Source organism: Ruditapes philippinarum, unplaced genomic scaffold (genome assembly GCF_026571515.1).
Source record: "Ruditapes philippinarum isolate M1 unplaced genomic scaffold, ASM2657151v2 ctg1514_1_1_1_1, whole genome shotgun sequence".
In the NCBI taxonomy this organism is placed as follows: domain Eukaryota; kingdom Metazoa; phylum Mollusca; class Bivalvia; order Venerida; family Veneridae; genus Ruditapes; species Ruditapes philippinarum.
The window spans coordinates 101,326-123,879 of NW_026863436.1; the positions used below are offsets into that span (position 1 = coordinate 101,326).

The 22,554-nt window shown below is 30.1% G+C and overlaps 1 protein-coding gene across 3 annotated transcripts in view; it reads left to right on the forward strand.

Annotated features, from left to right (window-relative positions):
* LOC132722108 (glutamate receptor 1-like) overlaps positions 1-22,212 on the forward strand; it is a 38,610-nt gene extending 16,398 nt beyond the window's left edge. The window contains exons 2-13 of one of the 3 annotated variants that reach the window (XM_060706542.1): positions 9,860-9,988; positions 10,435-10,674; positions 12,833-13,011; positions 14,216-14,269; positions 14,628-14,861; positions 15,568-15,672; positions 16,322-16,450; positions 17,386-17,589; positions 18,227-19,056; positions 19,306-19,483; positions 20,183-20,204; positions 20,852-22,212. In XM_060706542.1, coding sequence (XP_060562525.1) covers positions 9,860-9,988; positions 10,435-10,674; positions 12,833-13,011; positions 14,216-14,269; positions 14,628-14,861; positions 15,568-15,672; positions 16,322-16,450; positions 17,386-17,589; positions 18,227-19,056; positions 19,306-19,483; positions 20,183-20,204; positions 20,852-20,853 — 2,306 coding nt within the window. In that variant the 3' untranslated portion in view covers positions 20,854-22,212. The remainder of the gene's footprint in view (positions 1-9,859; positions 9,989-10,434; positions 10,675-12,832; positions 13,012-14,215; positions 14,270-14,627; positions 14,862-15,567; positions 15,673-16,321; positions 16,451-17,385; positions 17,590-18,226; positions 19,057-19,305; positions 19,484-20,182; positions 20,205-20,851) is intronic. The other 2 variants (XM_060706540.1, XM_060706541.1) reach the window with 2 other exon arrangements.
* The last annotated feature ends 342 nt before the right edge of the window (positions 22,213-22,554 follow it).

A 22,554-nucleotide genomic window follows, 5' to 3' on the forward strand; every position in this document is an offset into this window, starting at 1 on the left:
CATTGAATAAGGCTGTTTCGTGCAAGATAATGCGAATACGCTATGTTATTTTGCACATTTCAGACAAGCAGAATATATTTTATAACATTTTCAGAGGATGATAAATTATGCTTCGGTTGGAATTGACAGTTGACGATACTGATCGAAAACCTAAAGTTTGTGGCTCTTATACAAACAACCAATACTTAAATTACACCTCCTCCCTCGCCCGCCACCCTCCCAAACGTACACTGCTTTGTTAGCCGATAAAATAAGTTTCTCTTCAATCCCATATACATTGTACTTCTAATTTCTCAACCGAGATGAAAGTTTCAAGATTTATGAACATTACAGTCAAGCAAAGTGAACATTATCATGCTACAATCTGCGATTGCTTAGTAAGAGAATCCCATTTCACAGTATAAACTTCGCCTTTATAGTCCCGTTGTTATGATAAAACAAGAACCATGTTGCGAAAATGCTATCATTCCCGAAAGGGTGATGAGATCAACTTTGTTAAAGATATCGTCGCAACATTTTATGTTGTTTTTTTCTTGCTAGAATTCTGATCATTTGGATTATATTAATATCAAATAAATAATAAATAAAGATTGTTTAACACTTTCAATACTTATGGATAAGGAAATTGTTATTATGAACAAAAGTAATTGTAGGTAAACGGGTGTTGCCTGCTGAAAATGTCGGATATTAATTGTTCGTAAATAAAACATAGTGTGGTTTAACAATATGAATATTACTCAAATACATGTGTGTATATAGTTATATTTTCTATGAAGTTCAAATTGTTCGCATGGACATATAGCGTATTGAATTGGAATCAAACAATCGTTCAATTAAGCACATTGTCGAAAATTCTAAACTTTGATTTTATATTCATAAGGAATCTATGAAAATGACTCAAACTTATATATCAAACTTAAAAAATTACTGACGACAAAGCTTGCATAATTGATGCTATTGTATTGAATATTGTTAATTATGATATTGTTATGTACATAACAACCACTTCATCTAATAAGCTTATTGGTAAAGTATTGATTCACAATGAAAACTCTGAGAAATGGAGCCAATGCAAAAAGATTATGACATATCACCACATTGATTAGCTAAATTATCAGGAGAAATTACCTGTATTGAAATATCCCACCTACATATTCTCCGAGGAGTCCATATTGTATATGGTTATGGACTAAACTTTCGTCTCGAGTGCTTGAGAACAAAAATAGACATCGTTAACACTGTTTATTTGATGAATTATTCATAACGTCTATGTTTATAGATAATGAGTCCATTTGTTCTTATTTAGAAACGGAGTGAAATGAAATTATTTTTAAGTTGCGATAGTTGCCAGTTATAATTATCATGATTTTTGTGATCAAAATTTACTAAAAACTATACAAATAAATGGGCATCAACACAGTAATTAACTAACGCCGTAGGCGTTATTTAAAATTATATTAAGGTAATATTTTTTGTGAACATAGCATATTTGCCTGCAGCTGAAATCGATACCGAAAAAGACAATAATAAAAACGTAATTTGAGAACAATTTCTTTCTTAGTGTTGAAAGTCTGGTCTAAAAGAAATAACATTAATTTGAACCTTATGACAATTTGCACTATTTCTGAAATTAATTCATGCATTCGGGTAATTAAAATTAAATTGTACTGACCGTGTTAAAAACGACCTGGTCATGAATCACCATGCTAAATGAATCATCTGCACATTACACACTTGTAAAATTACGTCTGATAGTGATCTTGCTCTCTATTATTGTTCCTTTGTATCAATAATATCTTACTAATTGTTCTATTGATGTAGATAATTAATTATGTATACACATGATATGTTTATTTCTGTCCTTTACCACAGATATTTCCGTAGGGAAATGGATGAATAGTTTTTTATTGATGACATTTTGGGAGGGTGGGGGTTGGAATGTTGTTTAGTTGTCAGTTATAAAGAGGTTTTATGTTTATTCATATTTCTTTTTGCATGATTTGTTGTTCTGACTTTATATCATTTTCAGATAATGCTATGTTAAATCTCTTAATGTGGTGGCCAAATTGTTCACTGAAAATTATGTTTGTTAAACTACATTTTACAGTTCATTCAGTCCCGCAAATGTATTCATTTGGATACGTAAAAAACCAGGAATGAATTCAACATTATTATACAATTATTGACTAGTGAGCCATTGAATATGATGTGATATTCACCGGCAGATGACATATTGACCGAGGCGATAGCCGAGGTCAATATGACTTTCTGCCGGTGAATATCACATCATATTCAATGGTTCACTAGTCAATAATTGTTTTATTATATGAATAGGCTAAGAAATTTCAATAAATCACAAAAGTTCAACCTTATAATTATACATGTACAATTTTTGCCTCGTTGAAGCGCGGGAAGAAAGACGCACGTGTTAGGCGTGCAACGACTACGCGAACGCTGCGCATACAAAAATAATTCAAGTTTATACTATTATTGCGTAGATAATTAATTATAGTAAAATATTGTATATTTCTGTCCTTTCAAGATATTGCCATAAAAGAAAAAATTAGCCATTTTTTTTAATTACCGGGTGAGCAGGGGTTGGGGTTGATTGTATTTGAATATAAGAGTGTTTTCATGTCTTTTTTAGACTTGAGTTCTGTCCATTCAGCAGTGGAATAATGATATAACCCAGAAATTGGTTTGTTAAACAATTACTTTCACTCAGTAGGCAAAAAGATTCATTGGATTACTTAAATACCATGAAATCAAAACAAAATATTGTTCGACATCCAACGACATAATTATCTAAAACACTTCTATAAATACATATAAAAGAAATCATAATGAACAACAACAATTAATATTAAGTAAAAATTAATATCTCCAAATTAACTATTATACCCGTATTGTTATTGAACAAAGAATTATCTTTGCAATATTTTGAAACAACACATTCAATAAATAATTTGATGTCTGAATATTGCGCAATTATGTTTTTGAAAATTGTTCATGCATGCATGGCTTTTAATCTGTTATGACGTTTAATCTATCCACATGAATCATAAAGTATAAGCAAGTGAATCATTTACCTTAAAGTAATAACAGTGCTATGCTTAATGTGGATAGACGGTTTTTAGACATTTAAAACTTACTAACATAGTTTTCACAATTCCATTTACATTTAATTTGACACGTCATATGTTAAATTTGGACATGCGACATGTCACGTTGTGAATGTATAATTGCAGTCCTATATAAGGGTTAATTAATGAGGTTCAATTTTAACCGGATGAATTCAATCTGTTAATTGTTGTAAAAATATGTATAAGGGCATTGATAACAGATATTCATAAGGAAACACAATTGATCGTAAACGTTAATTCATTATAGTTGCAGTATACGAATAAACAACACTTGTTATATTAATTTAGCTATTTTTCCGGATACATTTTATATAATATTTATGTGAAAAAGTGCATTGGCATCCTAATCAAACATACATTTTAATATCTTTTATCAACCGGTTATAGATACATTGTAAGACATTTTAATATGACCGTCAGTTGTATGTTTACTTAATACGTACTTTGACGATTATGAAATATATTTGCCTTCAAAATAATTGTTCTACTTTTCACATAATAGACAAATTCAAAGAACAATTTGACTTTACTTTTGTTGAGGGAAGTAACTTTGTTCATATAAAATATCTGTTATATGCCCATAAAGGCTATCATATATCGGACATGATTAATAGGTCAATAAGAAACTGACCTCATAGATAAATCAAGTTTTGATGAAATGAGGACGAGTCGTTTAAGGTCGTTATGCACATAAAGGCTATTATATATCGGACATGATAAATAGGTCAATTTGAAGCTGAACTCATAGATAAAGAAACGAGTCAATAATCTATAGATTAGCCTAATGTGTTTGCAATTTTATATATTAGAGTAAAAGCCATATGTAGGAAATTGAGATTTGTTTAACTAACAAAAAAAAAAACGGTTTTAATTCAGTCCAACGTATAAATGTAACATTTATTAAACAATCACATGTCATTTTTGCATGTCTTTAACCTAAGAACATTCTTGCTAATTGTAACCTAATGTTGTCATCTATTACTCTCAATGCAGAGCATTGGTGTAGTGTAAAGTTAACTGGGTGTGAGATAGAATATAAGAGCATAAATGTCTAATTCTTTTAAATACAATAGTATTTTCTACACTTTGGGTAGATTTCACTAAATTGAATATATATTTTAATTACAATAAGTTAAATTACTGAATTATTCGTTTTTTCTCTCGTTTTTTTTTATAATGGCCAAGGGCAATTTTTTTTTTGATTTTCAATAAACTGAAACTGAACAAATCCAGAAAAGAACAATACAGTCTTTTATGAAATATTTTATTTACATTCCTATTTAACATAACGTTGTAATATCTGTTACGTCATATACTGATTACAAACATCAGGTAAAGATTTATTTTCACATCAAAAAATTTAAAAAGCAGATACAGCATCCTGTAAATATCAGAAAATTAGCCATGTGTTTTCACATCAAAAATTAAAAAAGCAGATACAGCATCCTGCAAATATCAGAAAATTAGCCATGTGTCACGTCATGGTAACTCTCTACATTTTTCTTGGCAGTTATGATAATAACTAGATTATAAACACAAGTATTTATTTAATCGTGCTGTTAAATTGTATACAATACGTAGCTCGTAAATTCTGACATTATCAATAATATACATACCGGAATTCCAGTGTTAATAAACACTGTTACAATTATATTAAATTATATAAAAAAAAAATGTTTGTCGGTGTGATGACATCATGTTCTTTTCACTATAATGTAAAAAAAAACGAGGTCCCTTCTATAAAATATAATTTACACATGTGCAGTTAACACAATAGTTCTCAATATTTTCTTAGTCAACTTTACGTGGATAGGTCTGAAATATTTTTGATATTTGCTGATTAAGTAAAAAGTAAAGCCGAAACAGAGATAAAAATCAAACAACAAACCATACGCAGGCACGCGCTCTATGTGTTTTAAACAGCTTTGACAAGTGTTGTTGTATCTCTAAAAGGCTGGATACATATCAGCTTTTGTTTGTCTGTTTGTTTGTTTGTTTTTCAACATAGCAATTAACCAACATGATGGTTTCTATGACAAGCCTTGACTGAAAAATAAAATTAGAAAAATAATTTAGAGTACATAATGAACTAACAAACGCTAAGAAATAACGAATTATTAAGATTGGATTGTCTATCTCAAGATTGAAACTGTCTTTATACTATAGCGGAAAAGGATTTTATATTTACAAAAAAACTGTTAGAGTAATGAAACCATAACTTGAGGCACAATTTCTTCTATTTCTATCAACATTGTAATAAGAAATTTATATAAGTCTGCTTTCACTTTATATTTCGTAACAACCGCAAAACCTTTTGGCATTTGTATCTAAATATGTTCTATGTTACAGATTGCTTGAATTGACTTCATTTGCACTTTACAGTTTGAAACAGTTGCACCTTTACATAAATATAAAACATCAATAAGAATATGTCTACACAAAATGATTTAATTTGTAAGTACTTGGCAATTCCGATAGCGTAAATACAAATGTTAATGGGACTAGTAGTAAATTATTGAAACTACAATCTTAAATACGACTTAGTATTTAAATTTATATTAATATATTATAATTTATCTATTTCAATATAAATTTTGATTTTAGTCAATATTGAAATGTTCTTGTATTTGTTCTAGTTATTTATAAATCTACACTGATACTTTACGATGAATTGTCATTTCAAGTGCATCTCCTTTTTACAACATGTGCAATACGTACTTTGCAAGCTGCTTATTGTGTACTATCATTTCATCTAGATATTGAAACAGCTGAGACATGCATGACCTTTGATACATAAAGGACGCTTAATTTTTTGGATTTATTTAATTGATTGCGGACCCAATAGAAAACAGGAGCATTTTATGTGCGGAAAATAACACATGGACTGCTGAAAACCTCTTCGTAATTATTGCGCTTGTTTTTAATCAAATATATTCAAAGCATGGGTCAATTAATAACATCGGTAGTTTGATGGTGCTATTTGTAAGTGGTCCCGCGTGAAAACTTCTGCAGTTTTACACAAAGCCGGTTGGCGCTTCACAATTTAACCATGTGACCTGTGTATGACAGAATAAGTCATCACATTAATGCAGTCCAGTCATGGAATTATGTGTTCCTAATTCAGTCATTACATTTTTTTGTCTATTTGTTTCCAAAAAAATGATGAATGGTCTTGTCCAGATTAAATGATGGATCATTAAATATATGTTCCAATGGTAAGGGTCAAAACAAAAATGTAAAGTAAATAAGAGGACATAATTTCATATACTTCATATTTATTTATTTACTTATTAATTTTTTGAAATACCATCTAAAAGACTTGCACTTTTTAGCTTCTGTGGATGAAAGCGCGTTTTCAACAGTCAATGTCTCTCAGACAACATAATCATGCACACAGCGAAAAACTAAGCGTTATGTCTTTCAAATAGCGAGACTATGCTTCCTTTATTAATGTATATTAGGTACTCCAGGTTCTGAAAGCTTCATAAAACTGACCGTCAATTGATATATTTACTTTAACGGTTATGAAAAGTATATTTACTTTCATAATAACTATTTCGCTTTCAACGTAGTCATATTTACAGACCAATCTGAAGTTACTATTGTTAAGGAATCGAGCTTTGTTTATATAATTATTAAAAGGTCGGCATGTCCATTAAGGCTATCATATGTCGGACGTGATTCATAGATCAATATGAAGCTATCCTCAATGATAAATACTGCTTTTGATGACATGTTGACGAACAATCTATCAAACTAAACAAACAGCAAAAAAACTGATATATTGTAATGGAACTATATTCACTTAACATTGACTACAACTAATAATGCTAGGTCAATAGTACCTTAACGTTTTTGTAAAGATTAATCTTTAAAATTTGTATCATACACATCATAAAAATACCGTTATATACTGCCCTGTTAAAATGGCATGGACTTCTATGATTAAACTGAAATATTGATATTTGTTTCATACTGCACACCTGCAGCGTATATATTTCAACTATATTGTTTAAATGGCTTAGTTACTTATCCTAGAAAAATTGATATGCAAGTATTATACGTAATTAATCTGTCAAACAAAATTAGTACACATTACTTATAATATCTATGCTATCATATTTTGAGAAGGACGACCAGTAGACATTGATTCTGACTGCGACACACTTAAACAGATGTTACTTTCTGATTTTTAATGATATCACAATGTTATGGTTATGATAATCGTATTTTCCTTGCCAGTTAAATAACTAAAAAGTAATAAATATTAATTAAGTTATCCCGATATGCAAATGTTAACATATCACAGCTCTTGATTTCAGATATTACGTATACAACCTTAATCAATAATTACTTCCTAAATCATCTTATTTTACCTCATATTTATACTGGAATAAGTTTAGCTTGTTTTATGACGAATTCAGTCGGAACATTTTCACTGCACAGAATGATGTAGTTTATTTCATATAAGTGATACGTATTGCCTTAATGTTAAAGAAAAACCACAATACCCTACCCGAAATCGTAACTGACAAGATTTTCTGCTTTGTCTAAGGCAACATCAAACGGATAGCTAAACGGTTTCTTTGACTACACTAATTTGAAAGTACATATTAACCGTGCAGTCCAATATTTCCCATGACATAGTAAGAAGATCGTCAACATACTGACGATTGTCAAGTTTCAATTAATCAATCAATCTGAACACTCATGAAACAACAATATGTGATAACTAGGTAGAAAGTGCAATGAGTTGTCTTAATATCCCTATGGTGATAAAAAATCAAATCATTTTCATTTTTCATTGACCATCCTCCAGACTTGTAATGAAATTTATTTATTCCCTAAGTACCGAAATAAAGTCATGAACTAATGATAACCTATAGATTATTATGTTAGGTTTGACGCTATAAAAATATATTTTGCGGAAAAGCGGAAAGATATCAGAACAATTTTTACATTACAAGCTAGCAACCGGAATTGTTCTCAAAATTGCAACGAAACAATTCAAATAATTATTGTATGTAATATGACATAATGAATGAATGTTTGTTCTTTGTTTGTTGTAAGAATAGTGAAACGGTTCTACCGATCTTATTTAAAGAAAAAACTGGTCTACTGAAGTCGACAGATTTTCTGATATTCTTAAACGAGGCAAATAATGGTTGGGCAGCATATTGTTGTTTTTTAGCAACACTTCTCTTTGTTGTGAAAATGAGATTGACTGTTACTTAGACATAATGCACCTAATACGGAAAGAACCAATTGAATAGAAGGCAAGACGTTTTATTCATTTGTGTTATTTGTTTATTAAACAAAGTTCTGTCATGTGTTATGTGCGTGATGCACTGTCAATATCAAAAGCGTTTTTGTTTTGTTCTATTTACTAATTTTAAATAATTTAAGGTTATTTCTATAATTATTAAAGGTTTGGATCATCTTATTTCAGTTACGTTTTAATTCAAGAACATAAACGATATATCTCATTGTTTGGGTACCAGATGATTTTGCTGTCCGTTAATTCGTGATTAATTTAAATTAGACACAAGTACAGGAGTTGACCCAGAAAAGCTTGGAATTAGGCCACAAATTCAATAGTATTTACTACATTTCCATATACAAACACTAATTTAAAATTAGAGTGAAATATACCAATATTTAGGAATAAGACTTAACATTTGTAACAGTTTAGTTTAATATTATAGACGAATCATGACTGGCACACGTATATAGTATTAGATATAATATTTGCATAGGTACACAGTCGGCTAATTGTAAAATAGTCATCAGCGTTGACGTTAACAACGCACTTCGAGGTTGCTTCCAGTTTGCTCTGCACGCAATATAATGGAACCAAAATGTGAATTGTCGCAGGATAATTCCAAATAAGACAATCAATGTGTGTGCCAGCGAGTCGAATCTGTAATTCTGAAAGTTGAGTTTTATTAAGGGGAAATTAAAGACAACATGCAAAGGCATAAACCATTTGGAAATTATTTCATCAAATTAAAAGATGAATTATGTCATAAGATGGTAGACACAACAAATACAAAACACGTAGGGAACAAAAAAATACGTACTATTTATGCCATTTTCGTGCCCTATCTCTTTTTTCAACCTTCGAATCTGTTTAAAATTCATTTTTACAATGTTTATATTGTTTTTTAAAACATGTAATACATTATTATTGCAACGGATGTACTTTTTCGAACTAGTCATCATCAGTGAATGACGTGAACTTATTTTTAATATTCTTATCATTAGCATAAACAGAGTCGAAAACAACAAAACAATTTTGTTTTGCAATGCTGTATAATTATACAAATGTTTTCAAAAGGAGAACATAATCAAAACATATTCCGTAAATAATAGAATTTCATGCAATATTATAGGTTCATAAATGTATCGAAATTTGGTTTGGAAAATTAATGTGAAATGCATCATATTCTGATTACCGTTATTCAATATCCTTTACTGTAGTAATATTCCTTTATTACCAAAGCTTTGTAACCTTATTGACAAATGTCTGCAACTGCTCCTTAATGCAAATGTATAATTGACAATAATGCTAGCATAAACAATAACTTTTCATGGCCGAAATTGATGTATTTATGTCTACTGGCGCAAATTATTTATATTAACTTGGTTTGAAAATGTTTTCACAGCATAAATGATTTATTTTTTATATCTAAGACTTTTTAATTTTCTATTTTCAGCTGTTTTGCCACAATGGAAAGACATTATAAACCCTATCATGGCATCTAAACATCTTGGCTCTGTTCCTGTTAATCTCAACACATTCGACCTCGGCAAGACTAGATCGGAATACGACAAAGTAAAGAAAGGTAAACTTGCCCCATATATTCATATTAAGTTAACAGATTAACGACTGACAGACAGCGCTGTTTCAAACGTACAAATAATTGTACATCAATATAATTCATAAACTTTGAATAGTAAACATTATTATAGTTAAACACGTCTGTGATTTATTGTTAAGTTAGTGAGTGATCCAATTAAAATAAATGCTTGAATTTATCTTATAAATTATTATAACTAAAGTAGGATAAAGCCCTGAAAACGCCGACGAAATGCATCACATTTTAGGATCCGATTGTTAATGTAACACAGTTTGTATCAGTTATGAGTATTCAACAATATGAATACAAGTCCAAGTCTTCAACATTTGCTTCATAGTTTTGTTTTATTGCGATCATGGACTTATATTTATTCTATGTTAATACAATTAATGCTTATTCCATAGTAAAAGCTAAATCATTTCTCTTGTTAGCGATACAAAACCTTAAAGACCACAATATACATGCTGTTGTCGGACCCTTTGATGTACCAATATCTTTAGCCACAGAGTCGCTAAACATTACATACTTAGCGGCTTCAGAAGTAAAGACCAGGTTCACCAATTCAACATTTCAAATGATACCAAGACTAAATGATTTTAGTCAAGCTTTACTTGACATGGTGAAACGATATGGCTGGAGTGAAGTTAGCATTTTCTTTGACGACAGTAAAGGTAAGATTTGCACTAAATTACCTCTTTGCTTAACTATTTTCACTTGAGTCTAATAATGCAACACTTTCCTTTTATGCAGTAATGTTTAGTCAAATTTCATTAAAATCAAATTGTTATTTAATATGTTTTTTCTTTCTTTCTCGAGCAGTACTATAGTTTGTAGTTGAACTGTGAGAAGGATAAAATGATAAAAAACAGAACTATTTAAAGAATGTGCCTACTAAACCTACTAAATCTTCATCTGAATTTCAAAAATCATATTTATAGCAATCATTTAGAAATAAAATCTAAATAAATCTTTTTTAGGTTTACCCTCCGTCCGTCTGTCCGTCTGTCTGTCCGTCTGTCCGTCCGTCAGTCCGTCCGTCCACAAAACTGGATCCCGCGATAACGCAAAAAGTACTGAAAATATTTTAATGAAACTTGATATATGGATAGATGGCGGTATGGAGATTATGCACGTCTTTTCTTTTGTTCCTATGTTGAAAATTCTGGTTGCTATGGCAACAAATAGACTGAAAATATGGCAAATTTTACACATAACCTGGATCCCGCGATAACGCAAAAAGTACTGAAAATTTTTTATGAAACTTGATATATGGATAGATGGCAGTATGGAGATTATGCACATCTTTTTCTTTTCTTCCTATGTTGAAAATTCTGGTTGCTATGGCAACAAATAGACTGAAAATATGGCAAATTTTACACATAACCTGGATCCATTGATAACACAAAAAGTACTGAAAATATGTTTATGAAACTTGACATATGGGTAGATGGCAGTATGGAAATTATGCACATTCTTTTCTTATCTTCCTATGTTGAAAATTCTGGTTGCTATGGCAACAAATAGACTGAATTTCAAGATTTCTGATTCTAGTTTTTTTTAAAGTTTTTTCACTATAAGTTCTTTATTTCTTAAGGTATTTTCTTCAAACTTTAAATATAAGTTGCTTGTCATCAACCACATTATATGTGACAAGGTTTACATTTCTAGCACAAAATTTATCAGAATTGTTACCTCCCTTGAACTTAAAATTTTCATGAAAAAAAACATTTTTTTATTTTTTTTTAATAACTTCTTTTTTTGAATGTATCTTCTTCAAACTTCATATAAAGGTTTCTTATCATCACTCAACATTTGTGAGTGTTCAATACTCTAGCAAGACTATTTCCAGAATTATGCCCCTTTTGAACTTAGACTTTTTTTTTGAGAAATTGGTTATTTTTACTCCAACTTCTTCAATCATGATAGGATTTTAAAAATGTTATATTTTGATAACAGGGATGTTTAAAAAATAACTTTAGAGTGTCCTTCAGTTTGTCTGTCTGTACATAAAAACTGTTTCCTGTGATTACTTTTAAATAACTTTTTTAACAAATTTACTTAAAATAGGAACTTAAGTGAATGGACAATGGCCCTTCAGAAAGTTGCTTGGGCTCTTACCGGTAGGGGACTTATGGATTGCTTGCAATACTATGATAATTGCTTGTTTCATTATAATCTGAAGCCTTAAATGAAAATCATACATTATGCATTGTAATTTGTTCCGTATCAGTCATGTCTGCTGTTTAATTAAATGAACTTTTGAATATCTATTATAAATTTTTATCAAGGTACAATATACAAAAAGTGCAGTATGAATAATCATTAAAAACGATTAATATTTATTAATTTAATTTATTGATTACGAACTGATTCATTAACAACACATTGGGATTTGAAAGTATTTCTTTATTGCTTCACCGGACCTCATTTGTTTGATCTACTTAACATTTATTATACACAAATAAATATTGCAATCTAGGCAGGTTGGCCCCTTCAAGAGCAACATCCTTTTAACAGCAACAACATAAATTCCTATTAAATAAATGTATTAGGCAATTCCTTGCAGCAACAACTAATTTTTTGCCTCCACTACAAAAAGATGTTCCTCTACAGAATATATATTGTAACTGAAATATTGTAAGGTTTTTAAAACTAACATGTTTTTCATTTTTTGTTTAGTGATAAACCCTATGCATGTAGCTAAAAATACCAAAATATTAATTGTATTAAAGATATGGAACTTGCCTAAAACAGTCTAGTTTACGCTTATTGCCTTTACTTTGAACATTATTACACCATTTATTGTATAAATATATTTAAATAATACAGGGATATCAGTAGTGGAGAAGCTTCTTACAGACCACGAATTATTAATAAAATCCTGGCGTTTAAATCACAATTCTGATGAAAAGCAAGTTCGAGATCATCTTGTTCATATGCGCCGAATATTTATGCAAAGATCAATTGTCTTCTGCCAGAAAGGGAATGTAGAAATCCTGCTTGAAACGGTATAAAATTATACATTAATTTGCACCTTTTCACATTTGTTGTATTAAAGATAGTTTACCAAATCATTAGGCTTGCTTTACAGATAAAATGCTGGAGGACAAGACAGGAATACTCGGCAGACTTGTTCATGATCGAGTCTGTTTTGTAAAAATAATATTACAGCATATCATATGCAGGTAGCGCGATATAGTTGGTTATTCTGTCTTTAATACCCGTATTATATAACTCTCATATTATATAAACGAGTGACCATGAATGGAATAGAAGAAACAACATCTCAATACAGTTAGTGAGACATGAACAAGACAAACACAAACATTATCATCCAGAACATGCAAATGCGCAGTGAGCCCCCCCACTCTCCACAAAAGAAATCAATCAAGAAAAAAATGACAAAGTATAATACAGTATGCGTATGCAAATATAGTAAGGTTGCGAAAATTCGCGATTATCAAAACAAATATTTACAAAACGATCATATACCAGTTACTATTATTATGTTCTTATTCCAACTATTTCATCATGAAAATACTTAACGACAGACTCAGGAATTCAAATTTGTTTGTTGATTTACACTATTTGCAGTCTGGTTATTTGCAAATTGTTTTGTTTTTATCAACAATATGACATTTCTTTGCAATGCATTGTCGGATTATCAGATAATATATATCGTCATTGCCCTTGCAGGAACGAATACGTTATGATTTATTTCAGAAAACCATGTAAAATTGATGCTCTGTCCCTTGCAAAGCTCAAATTAACATTTTGTTGTAAATGTAGTAATATTATATTACTTAAAAACAGTTAAAACTATCCATAATGCAAGCGTATTGCGACGCCAAACAAGCGTACGCATCTATTTGCTGTGTAAACAAATGCATTCAATTTCATAAATGCATTACAGCCCGATTTATAACAAAAGCACGGATAAGTTTAATGTTCTGCCTTTGACAGTTGAGTTGATTTATTTATTTCACGTCTGGCTTGCGTCATTGAAACGCTCGATTGGTCTTTTGTTTCTAGTAATTTAAATTTATGATGAATTAATAATACCTTATTCTGTTATTTGATAATCAAACAAAAATGCCTTAAGCGTAAATTGTACTTGTCACTTATTTTTCTTGTTTATTGTCATTTTATTCGGCTATTGATTTATTTTAATTTCATAAAATGACAAAAGTACGTTGTTTACATTGCTTTCAGGCACGTTCACTTGCAATGCTTTCAACACCGTATGAGTGGTTTTTCTACGATCCTGTAAGTGTTTAGCTGAAAAACGGCTTACGACTTTGTTATTACTGAGCAAAAATGATTTAAATAAAAAAAAATGATCATAAAGTCTAATAAAAATGCCAGTTTAACGTAACGTGGTAAAAAATGTTGTTGTTTTTTAATATATTGAAAATTTAATAAATGAAAGTATAAAAAAGATCTGGCGTGTTTAGAATGTTATCAGTCATCTTTTCTATATGATTGTTTTCATATTTTGATTTTTTTATTGTTGTTATTATTATTGTTATTATTATTATGATTATTAGCATTAGCATAAGCATTAGTATTAGTATTGTTATTTATTGAAAAATATAATTCCTATCTTTGATTTCTATTTAAACAGGGCGATGAGTTAGCAGATATTATGAATAACTTTCCAGATATTCATGTTAACTTTACTGTGTTCACAATGATGCCCTTCAATAGTACAGTTCCATCCGAACAATATTTCAGGGATAGCTTTAATAAAACACTGGCGCGAGATTCAGTTGCTATTCTTCAGGAATGTGTGATTCAACCAATTGAAAAGAATAGCACTGAATCTGTAAGGAACAGTCTACTTGAGAGAATGCAATCGGTAAGATATATTTTATTTGTTGAGTATTTTGTGTCAGTTTGTTACTGTCACCATGCAAGGACTAGGATAATAGCACATGAGCACCATATACATAATATGTATAACTGGCTTTCATAAATTCGGTTGTGTATTGGTATGATGAAATATAGAACTGTTTACTGATAAGGAGAGTAATTCAGTTAGCAACCATAAAGTTCAGTCGATAGAGCCACAGAATGGAATTTACGTGGGTTCCGGGTTTGAGTACTAGCAAGGCAGCAAATTTTTCTCATCCATTTCGAATCAAACCGGAAACTACCATGACTACGGTGGTTTGTACCTCCGAAGTCAATAAGAGTTTTATATACCAATAAGACATTCGAGCCGAATTTCAACATAGTTTATAAGTGTATTTCGGTATAAAAATGAAAAATCATATTGTAAAAAATTGTAAGCAGCCGAATAGCTAAATTGATAAAAAATATAGTCAAGTGGCTCCAATGAGTTGCGGTCAATGTGCACATTTTTTCTCACTGTCTAGAAAATATAACAAACTTTACAAAGTACGATATTTCCATTGAATTGTATCTGTAAAGAAACCGCATCAATTACTTATCGAATATGTTAAGCCTGGTCAATATTTATCACAAATTTGAATTGTGTAACCAGAACAATTTTTTTAAACAATAATAATATCCCGCTGTATTTTTATCGATATGTATTTCAGATCGAATTCAAAGGTAAATCAGGATCAATACAGTTTGATGAAAGCGGAAAACGAGTCAATTTGTCCATTTTGTTGACTGAGATATCTGGTTATGCAACACAACAGGTACTTTCAGCACTGCATTTAATCAACATATTCCGACAATTTTCGATAACATTTTTTTTACAAATAAATGTGTGTAAAAATGGCAAAATATTAAGACTTTTGAGGCTGCATGCCTTCAGATGAGCAAAACCATTTCAGGCAAATCAAACTTAAAGAAACATGAACTAAGATTGCAAGAGAATTAAAACATATTCAAGGTTCAAGTAATTATTTACAATGTAAATGTTTTGTGCTATTAATGACTGATTTGCAGAATGTATCACCAAATTTTCTTTTGCGTGACTTACGCAGTTAGAGCTCCATTTTCGTATTTTGACCTATTTTTGATAATTCACATGGATTGTAAATACCGTTCGCTATGGGTTTATTACTTTATTCACTATACAATATGTTATCTTAAAATACATTTACAAAACTTTCATATACAATGATATGAATCTGGAGGCATGCTGCTTTTACATTGTTCTCACTTTTTTGAAGAAAAAAAATGAATCATACAGACATTATCAGCTACATGTATATGAGAACGATTATTTATGCCTTTAATCAGAGAGGTTGATTTATTTATATATAACATTTTTTTCTTTATTTTGTTTTTAATTCAAATTTATACATTATTCATTATTTATTTTAACGATTATATTTACAGATAGGCATGTGGTACTCGAATGTGAGCTTGTTTGACAACCGTTTACAGATCTCAAAAAGATTTGGTTTTGGTAATATTTCTCATCCGTTCCCATTAGTTGGAAGAACAGCAAGGGTTGTTACAATATTGGTAAGTCTCACGTACTAAATTACTATTTTTATGTATTTAAAGAGTTTGTATTATTCATATTGATATCTTGGTATATCCGGTCATAAAGTATGATGCGCTTTATTTAAACAGGCCTTTTAAACATCATACAAGTATTTACTTTTCAAAACGTTTCAATGCATTAAGCTGGGATGTAAAAGTATACTTCTGATATAATTACTATATTTTAAGTAAATGAATTTTAATGAATATTACACAAACAAACAAAATAAATATTTTGAAACTTTTATTATCAAAATAAAATTGAATGTTTGTGCCTGGCCTTTTTTGTTTTGGTAGTTATTACTTTATTGATAGATAAACAGAAGACTTTGTTTTTATTTCCGTTATTTACTTATAAGAATATACTTCATCGTTACGGTCATCTTACCAACACATATGTTGAATATATTTATTCTAAAGCACAATATATACATGAACATGGAAACATTTTGCAAATTTCTCGGCTTTGCTTTCTAAAGCATATTTCGTACATGAAAGTTACTGCATATTGCTAGACTGTAAAACTTCGAAACAGAACATTTTGATACATGTTCCTAACACAGATTTTATAATGCAAGCAGTTAAACTGTTTTAAATAACTGCTTTAACAATCTGTTGACTGATCGGTTTAACCTTTAATAAGGGGAACATAAAATGAGATTACATTGGTAATCAAACTCGGAAGTTATTAGGTTCATAACTAAAGGCTGTAATTTGTAATAAAATGAGTGAATGATTAAATGCGAAATTGTGTTTTTATATTGAATCCCTAGGCACAAAATTGTTATACACAATTATGCCAGCAGCTAACATTTCTATCCGTTCATTTTTGTTGACAATCAAAGCTTATTGTCTAGATTTAGATTAAGTTTACCATTATTCCGACATTTAATTACGTTTTCAATTATTTCTAGGAAAAGCCGTTCTGCATGTACAAAAGAGATCACAAAGTGCGGAAGGGTAATGATAGATTTGAAGGTTTTGCCGTAGATTTGATTCATGAGGTGGCTACAATGTTAAAGTTTGATTATGAAATCTATCTCGTTCATGACGGAAATTTTGGATCAAAAATGCCCGACGGAAGTTGGAATGGCATGATTGGAGAACTTCTACAGGGTGTAAGTAAAGTTGAGAAAACGCTGTAATAATGAATCGTATTTCGGTATGAAATTATATAGATTATTCACGTGCTTCTCTTATAAAGCATGTTTAACTTATTGACTAGTATATTTAATAAAATTATAAATATATCAATATATTAATTGTTTATATATACATATAAAAAATTTAAATAGATATTTTACATTTCGAGGCATTATTGATTATCATTATTAGACATTAAAACTTATCGTCAGATATATTTTCAGCATTGATAATAAAATACATTATCATATCAAAACATGCTCCAGATTAACACATTTTGCAATTGTACGCATTAATGGCGATGATTTTTGAAATAAATTATGTGTATTTATAAGTTAAGTTAATAATACATACAATTACAATTTCTTTTGGCTTTATTTAGTTACATCGGTATTAATGATAGGTAAAATTATATTAGCATGGTAACAAAATAACATTAATTTTTTATCTAGAAATAACGTCACGTGATGTTAATTTATATATAATTATAATAAATGTTTCGTTATATTATGTCATGTAATTGATAGCATTGATGTCATGAAACTTTCTTAGAATAGATTTTAAACGTAACTTTATAGTTGTAGGAATAACCCTATTATGTGTTGCTTCCAGAATGCCACGATGTCTGTAGCACCATTAAGTATAAACTCTGAACGTGAGGCAGCTGTTGACTTCACAAAACCATTTATGACAAGATATATAAGTGTGTTAATGAAAGTGCCACGATCCGAGACATCTTATTTTGAATTCCTTAATCCTCTCCACCCAACAGTCTGGTTTTGTACCCTCGGTGCCTTTGTATTTGTTAGTATAGTTTTATATATTCTTGAACGTATTGGGACTTTAGACAGGAAAGAGTGTCCATCAATTAGTTTCAAAGAGAGCTTTTGGTTTGTATTTGGCTCTTTACTACAAGGAAGTACTGATTCATCACCATCTACATTACCAGGAAGAATTCTTACATCATCCTGGTGGTTTTTCGCGCTTATTCTTATATCGTCTTATACCGCTAATCTAGCTGCATTTTTGACTGTTAAGAAAATTAATACACCCATAAAAACCGTAACTGACTTAGCATCACAAACTAAGATTAAATATGGAACAGTCCAAAGTAGTGGTATTATGTCATTCTTTAAAAACACCGACATTGAACACTTTTCCAAAATGTGGGCACAAATGTCAGAGATCGAGCCTTCTTCTATGGTTAAGTCAACAGAAGAGGGTTTTAAGAAAGTGAAGGAAGAACTTTATGCATTTTTCTGGGATACAACTGTCAATAAATACAAGACCATCGAAAACTGTGATTTCATGGAAGTTGGACCACCATTTGATCCTAAAGGTTTTGGGATTGGTGTTCCACCTGGTGCAACGTATAGAGAAGAGTTGTCAATGGCGATTCTAAAACTTAGTGATATTGGCAGGCTTCACGAGCTAGAAAACAGGTAATATAAATTAACAAATGCGTAATAATACAATGTATTATTTCTTGCTTATCAATGCTTATCGAAATAAACAATTAAGGCAATGCATTTTGGTGTTTTAACGCTGTTTATCCTTCAATGTATTGACTTATTGTAAAGAAAAATATAAAAAGATAGATTTATGACATGATATAAATCTGAATTGCTGCTCATATATAATTTGTCGATTTGACATGTTTTCGACATTTATCTTACATTGTCACTTTGAAGGTGGTGGGGTAGACGAAATTGTCCTGATCATGGTAAACCTTCAACAGATGAGACGTCAGAACTGCAGATTGATAATGTTGCTGGGGTGTTCTTTATTCTCGTGGGAGGAGTTGCTGTTGCTGCTGTCGTGTGCCTTGGTGAATATTTTGCCAAACAAATTTCAAACAGTGTCAAAAAGGTAAATCATTATCAAATTGTTTTTACAATATTCACATGTAAGGTTTCTCACTTGGAAATATAAAAAAAACTTTAATGTATAAACTGCTCTTGCAATTTTACATATTGCAGATAAGATTGATTGTGCTTGAGTAAAGCAACCTATTTAAATGCAAAACTAAAATGCAAATGATTCTGTTTAGATTTACTGGGATGAAATATGCATTTAACGTAAGGATTAAATGATTTTACACCCAATTTTATTAGGCATATAAAACAGTGTTCAAAGCATCTGGCTAATCATGCTTACATGATGTAATAATCGTTTATAATCTCCTGGCAAATAATAATGTTGCCCTAAGGAAATACATGTTTTGGTTGATTTGTGTTGCAGCGACTGGTCGTCAATTATTCCTTTTAAGTTCATGAACTTTTTGTTGTATCACTATATGTAGTTAATCACAATCAATTAGTGAGAACACATTGCGTTTTCGTTTATTTATTTGCGATCACAATGTATAATATTATAACGCTATTCCAGAAAGTACGCATTAAATAAAATGTCATACTTATTTAGTTAAAAAGTGTGCGTAATCAGAAATTATTCAATAAACAGTATTTGTTGTGTCATTTGTTATTGTCTTTTCTTGTGTGCAAGAAGAAGAAGAAAAACGTCGTTTCTTTAAATTTATAAAATGATAAGGGTTTAATTTTGATACAGGCTAAGAATAGAAACAGGCAATGTAAGTTTATTGCACAGCCTCGTGTGATCTAGTTGAGATTCACATAGAAAACATCTCTAAACTTATTAACATAGTAGCATGCGAGAGTAACCAGTGTTCATGTTAGATAAAAGTTTTACTTAAAATGTGTTATGTTTGCAGTTTTCGTAGATAACTTAAACTAACAAAACATTAAATCCGCTATCATGAAATTATGATTTCATTTCTTTATCTTTATGTGAAAAATTATGTGAAAAAAGTAATTTCAATCAGTAACGAAAACGTGAGCAGTAGAAAAAAAAATATTAAAAGGGACACGTACGTGTATTGAATTTCTATTGATCTTAGGTATCGAAAAGTTAAAAACACGAGATAAGTTTATAATTTGTTTGCGTCCGTTGTTTGTTGTTTAAATTACTAAACGTAAGTTTTAAGAGTGAAATAAACTTGCATTTCTTTGGTTTATCCTACTTTTAACGTAAACAACGCGAGATTAGTTTATAATTTGTTTGTGTTCGGCTTTATAAAAATTAGTGATGTGACGTTAACATTATAATGTGAGTAGTGCGCTTTCAAAATGAATTAAGTTTACACAAATAACAGATCGTTGTACATACTCAATGTTTTCTTTGATGTGAAACAAACTGACATGATATTTCATATTTCAGAGGGCTTTAGTGAGAGGTTCGCTTGTTGCGATGGATATTCTTCAAAACATTGGCCGGACAATGTCCACTGATGAACAAAATAGAACCCCTCCGCCATAACATTATTACATACTTTTATGATATAAATACACTATACTATATGATGTTATAATCATTTTTTCATGATTTATCTGGGATATAGATATATACTTCTGATTCTGTTTTTATATGTGTTTATACATTATGCAAAATAGCTGTTGACATTACGTATTGTTAATTGAAAATTTATTACACCTGGTTTCTTCAAGGCAATATTTACTGCAGCAATATATTTGACTTTTATAGACATTTATGCTAGCAAACAATTGTATTATTTATAACATTTATATTTATTTGATTCAATATATATCCCATAAGGCCATACGAAGACAATCCTATTTTAGAGATCATTTAGGGAAGCACACCAGTGCAGCTTAATATATTTCAATAAATATTATTTCCAAGTGTTATCTCGATTAAAAGTTATCTTACAGATGATACATTTTTATCATATTTTCTTCATTTATTATCGTGAACATTGTTAAAAACGGATTCAGTCCTTTCATAATATAATGTTCATACTTTTTTACATTACTTATAAACTGCATGTCAAATACCTATTTTTTGCATGAGTTTCTTACAGTAAATTCCTTAAATGCATGAACAAAGTTTTCAAAATCGTTTAATAAATTTCTCAACATTTGTCCAGATGTTTCTATTTATATATTTGTAGGAGAAGCATGCACGGGTGACAGACAAAGAGAGGGAGAGTTTCCTGTAAAGGCATGGAATAATCAGTGTTTGTCATGCATGATATTTCGCCAACCAATTGTGTGATTCTATGTACTATTTACATTTTGTCTGTTGTTTCTTGTAAATATTATTAAACCTAATAAATAAATTACCAGACTTCAGTTTATCGCCCTAAATTTAAGTAATGTTCTTCTTAAATTAAAGCATTTACAGTTCCGGAAATATTTTCCTGTTAAAATTATTTATTGCGATATTTATATCTAACTAGTGTGTAAAGCAATGGGAGGAGGTTTTAGAAAATCCTATTTAACTGACGACGCGTAACAAAGATTGGAAAAAGACTTGAAATATTAGTAGCAGAACAAAAGGAAAAAAAACTGTTATGCCTGACAATTTGTGAAACACAATTAAGAAATTAAGAAACAATGAATTATAAGGAGGTGGGGGGGGGGAGAGTTGTTTCCGTCTTAAACAGTTTCAGACTCCTTTAACAAAACACATAATAGATATTTTAGTTACTTACCTATTTTCGGGAGAAAAAAACACACATCCGATTTGGTAATATCTTATCATTTATTAAATATTTGAGATGTTTGCATTTTTATTATTCATATACTATTAATGCTTGGGTTTGGTCCATGTCCGAATATTTGAGAGCTCGATAAAAGTGTCGCCAATACAAATATATAACGTATTGTATTGAATGTGATACTGTTGATTTTATTAACTACATGTTCAAGGATTGTGACGTCAGTGTTTTAAGTGCATGACTGTAAATACTGTGTATGTATATTAATCTTTCTGAATGTAATTTTGTATTATTATAAGTGTAAATAATTCTAATGACCCTTTTGCGTATGATGATTTTGTATATCTGATTGATTGATTGTATTGTTCTTTTTTTCATACACAATGTCATACATAGCATGTTC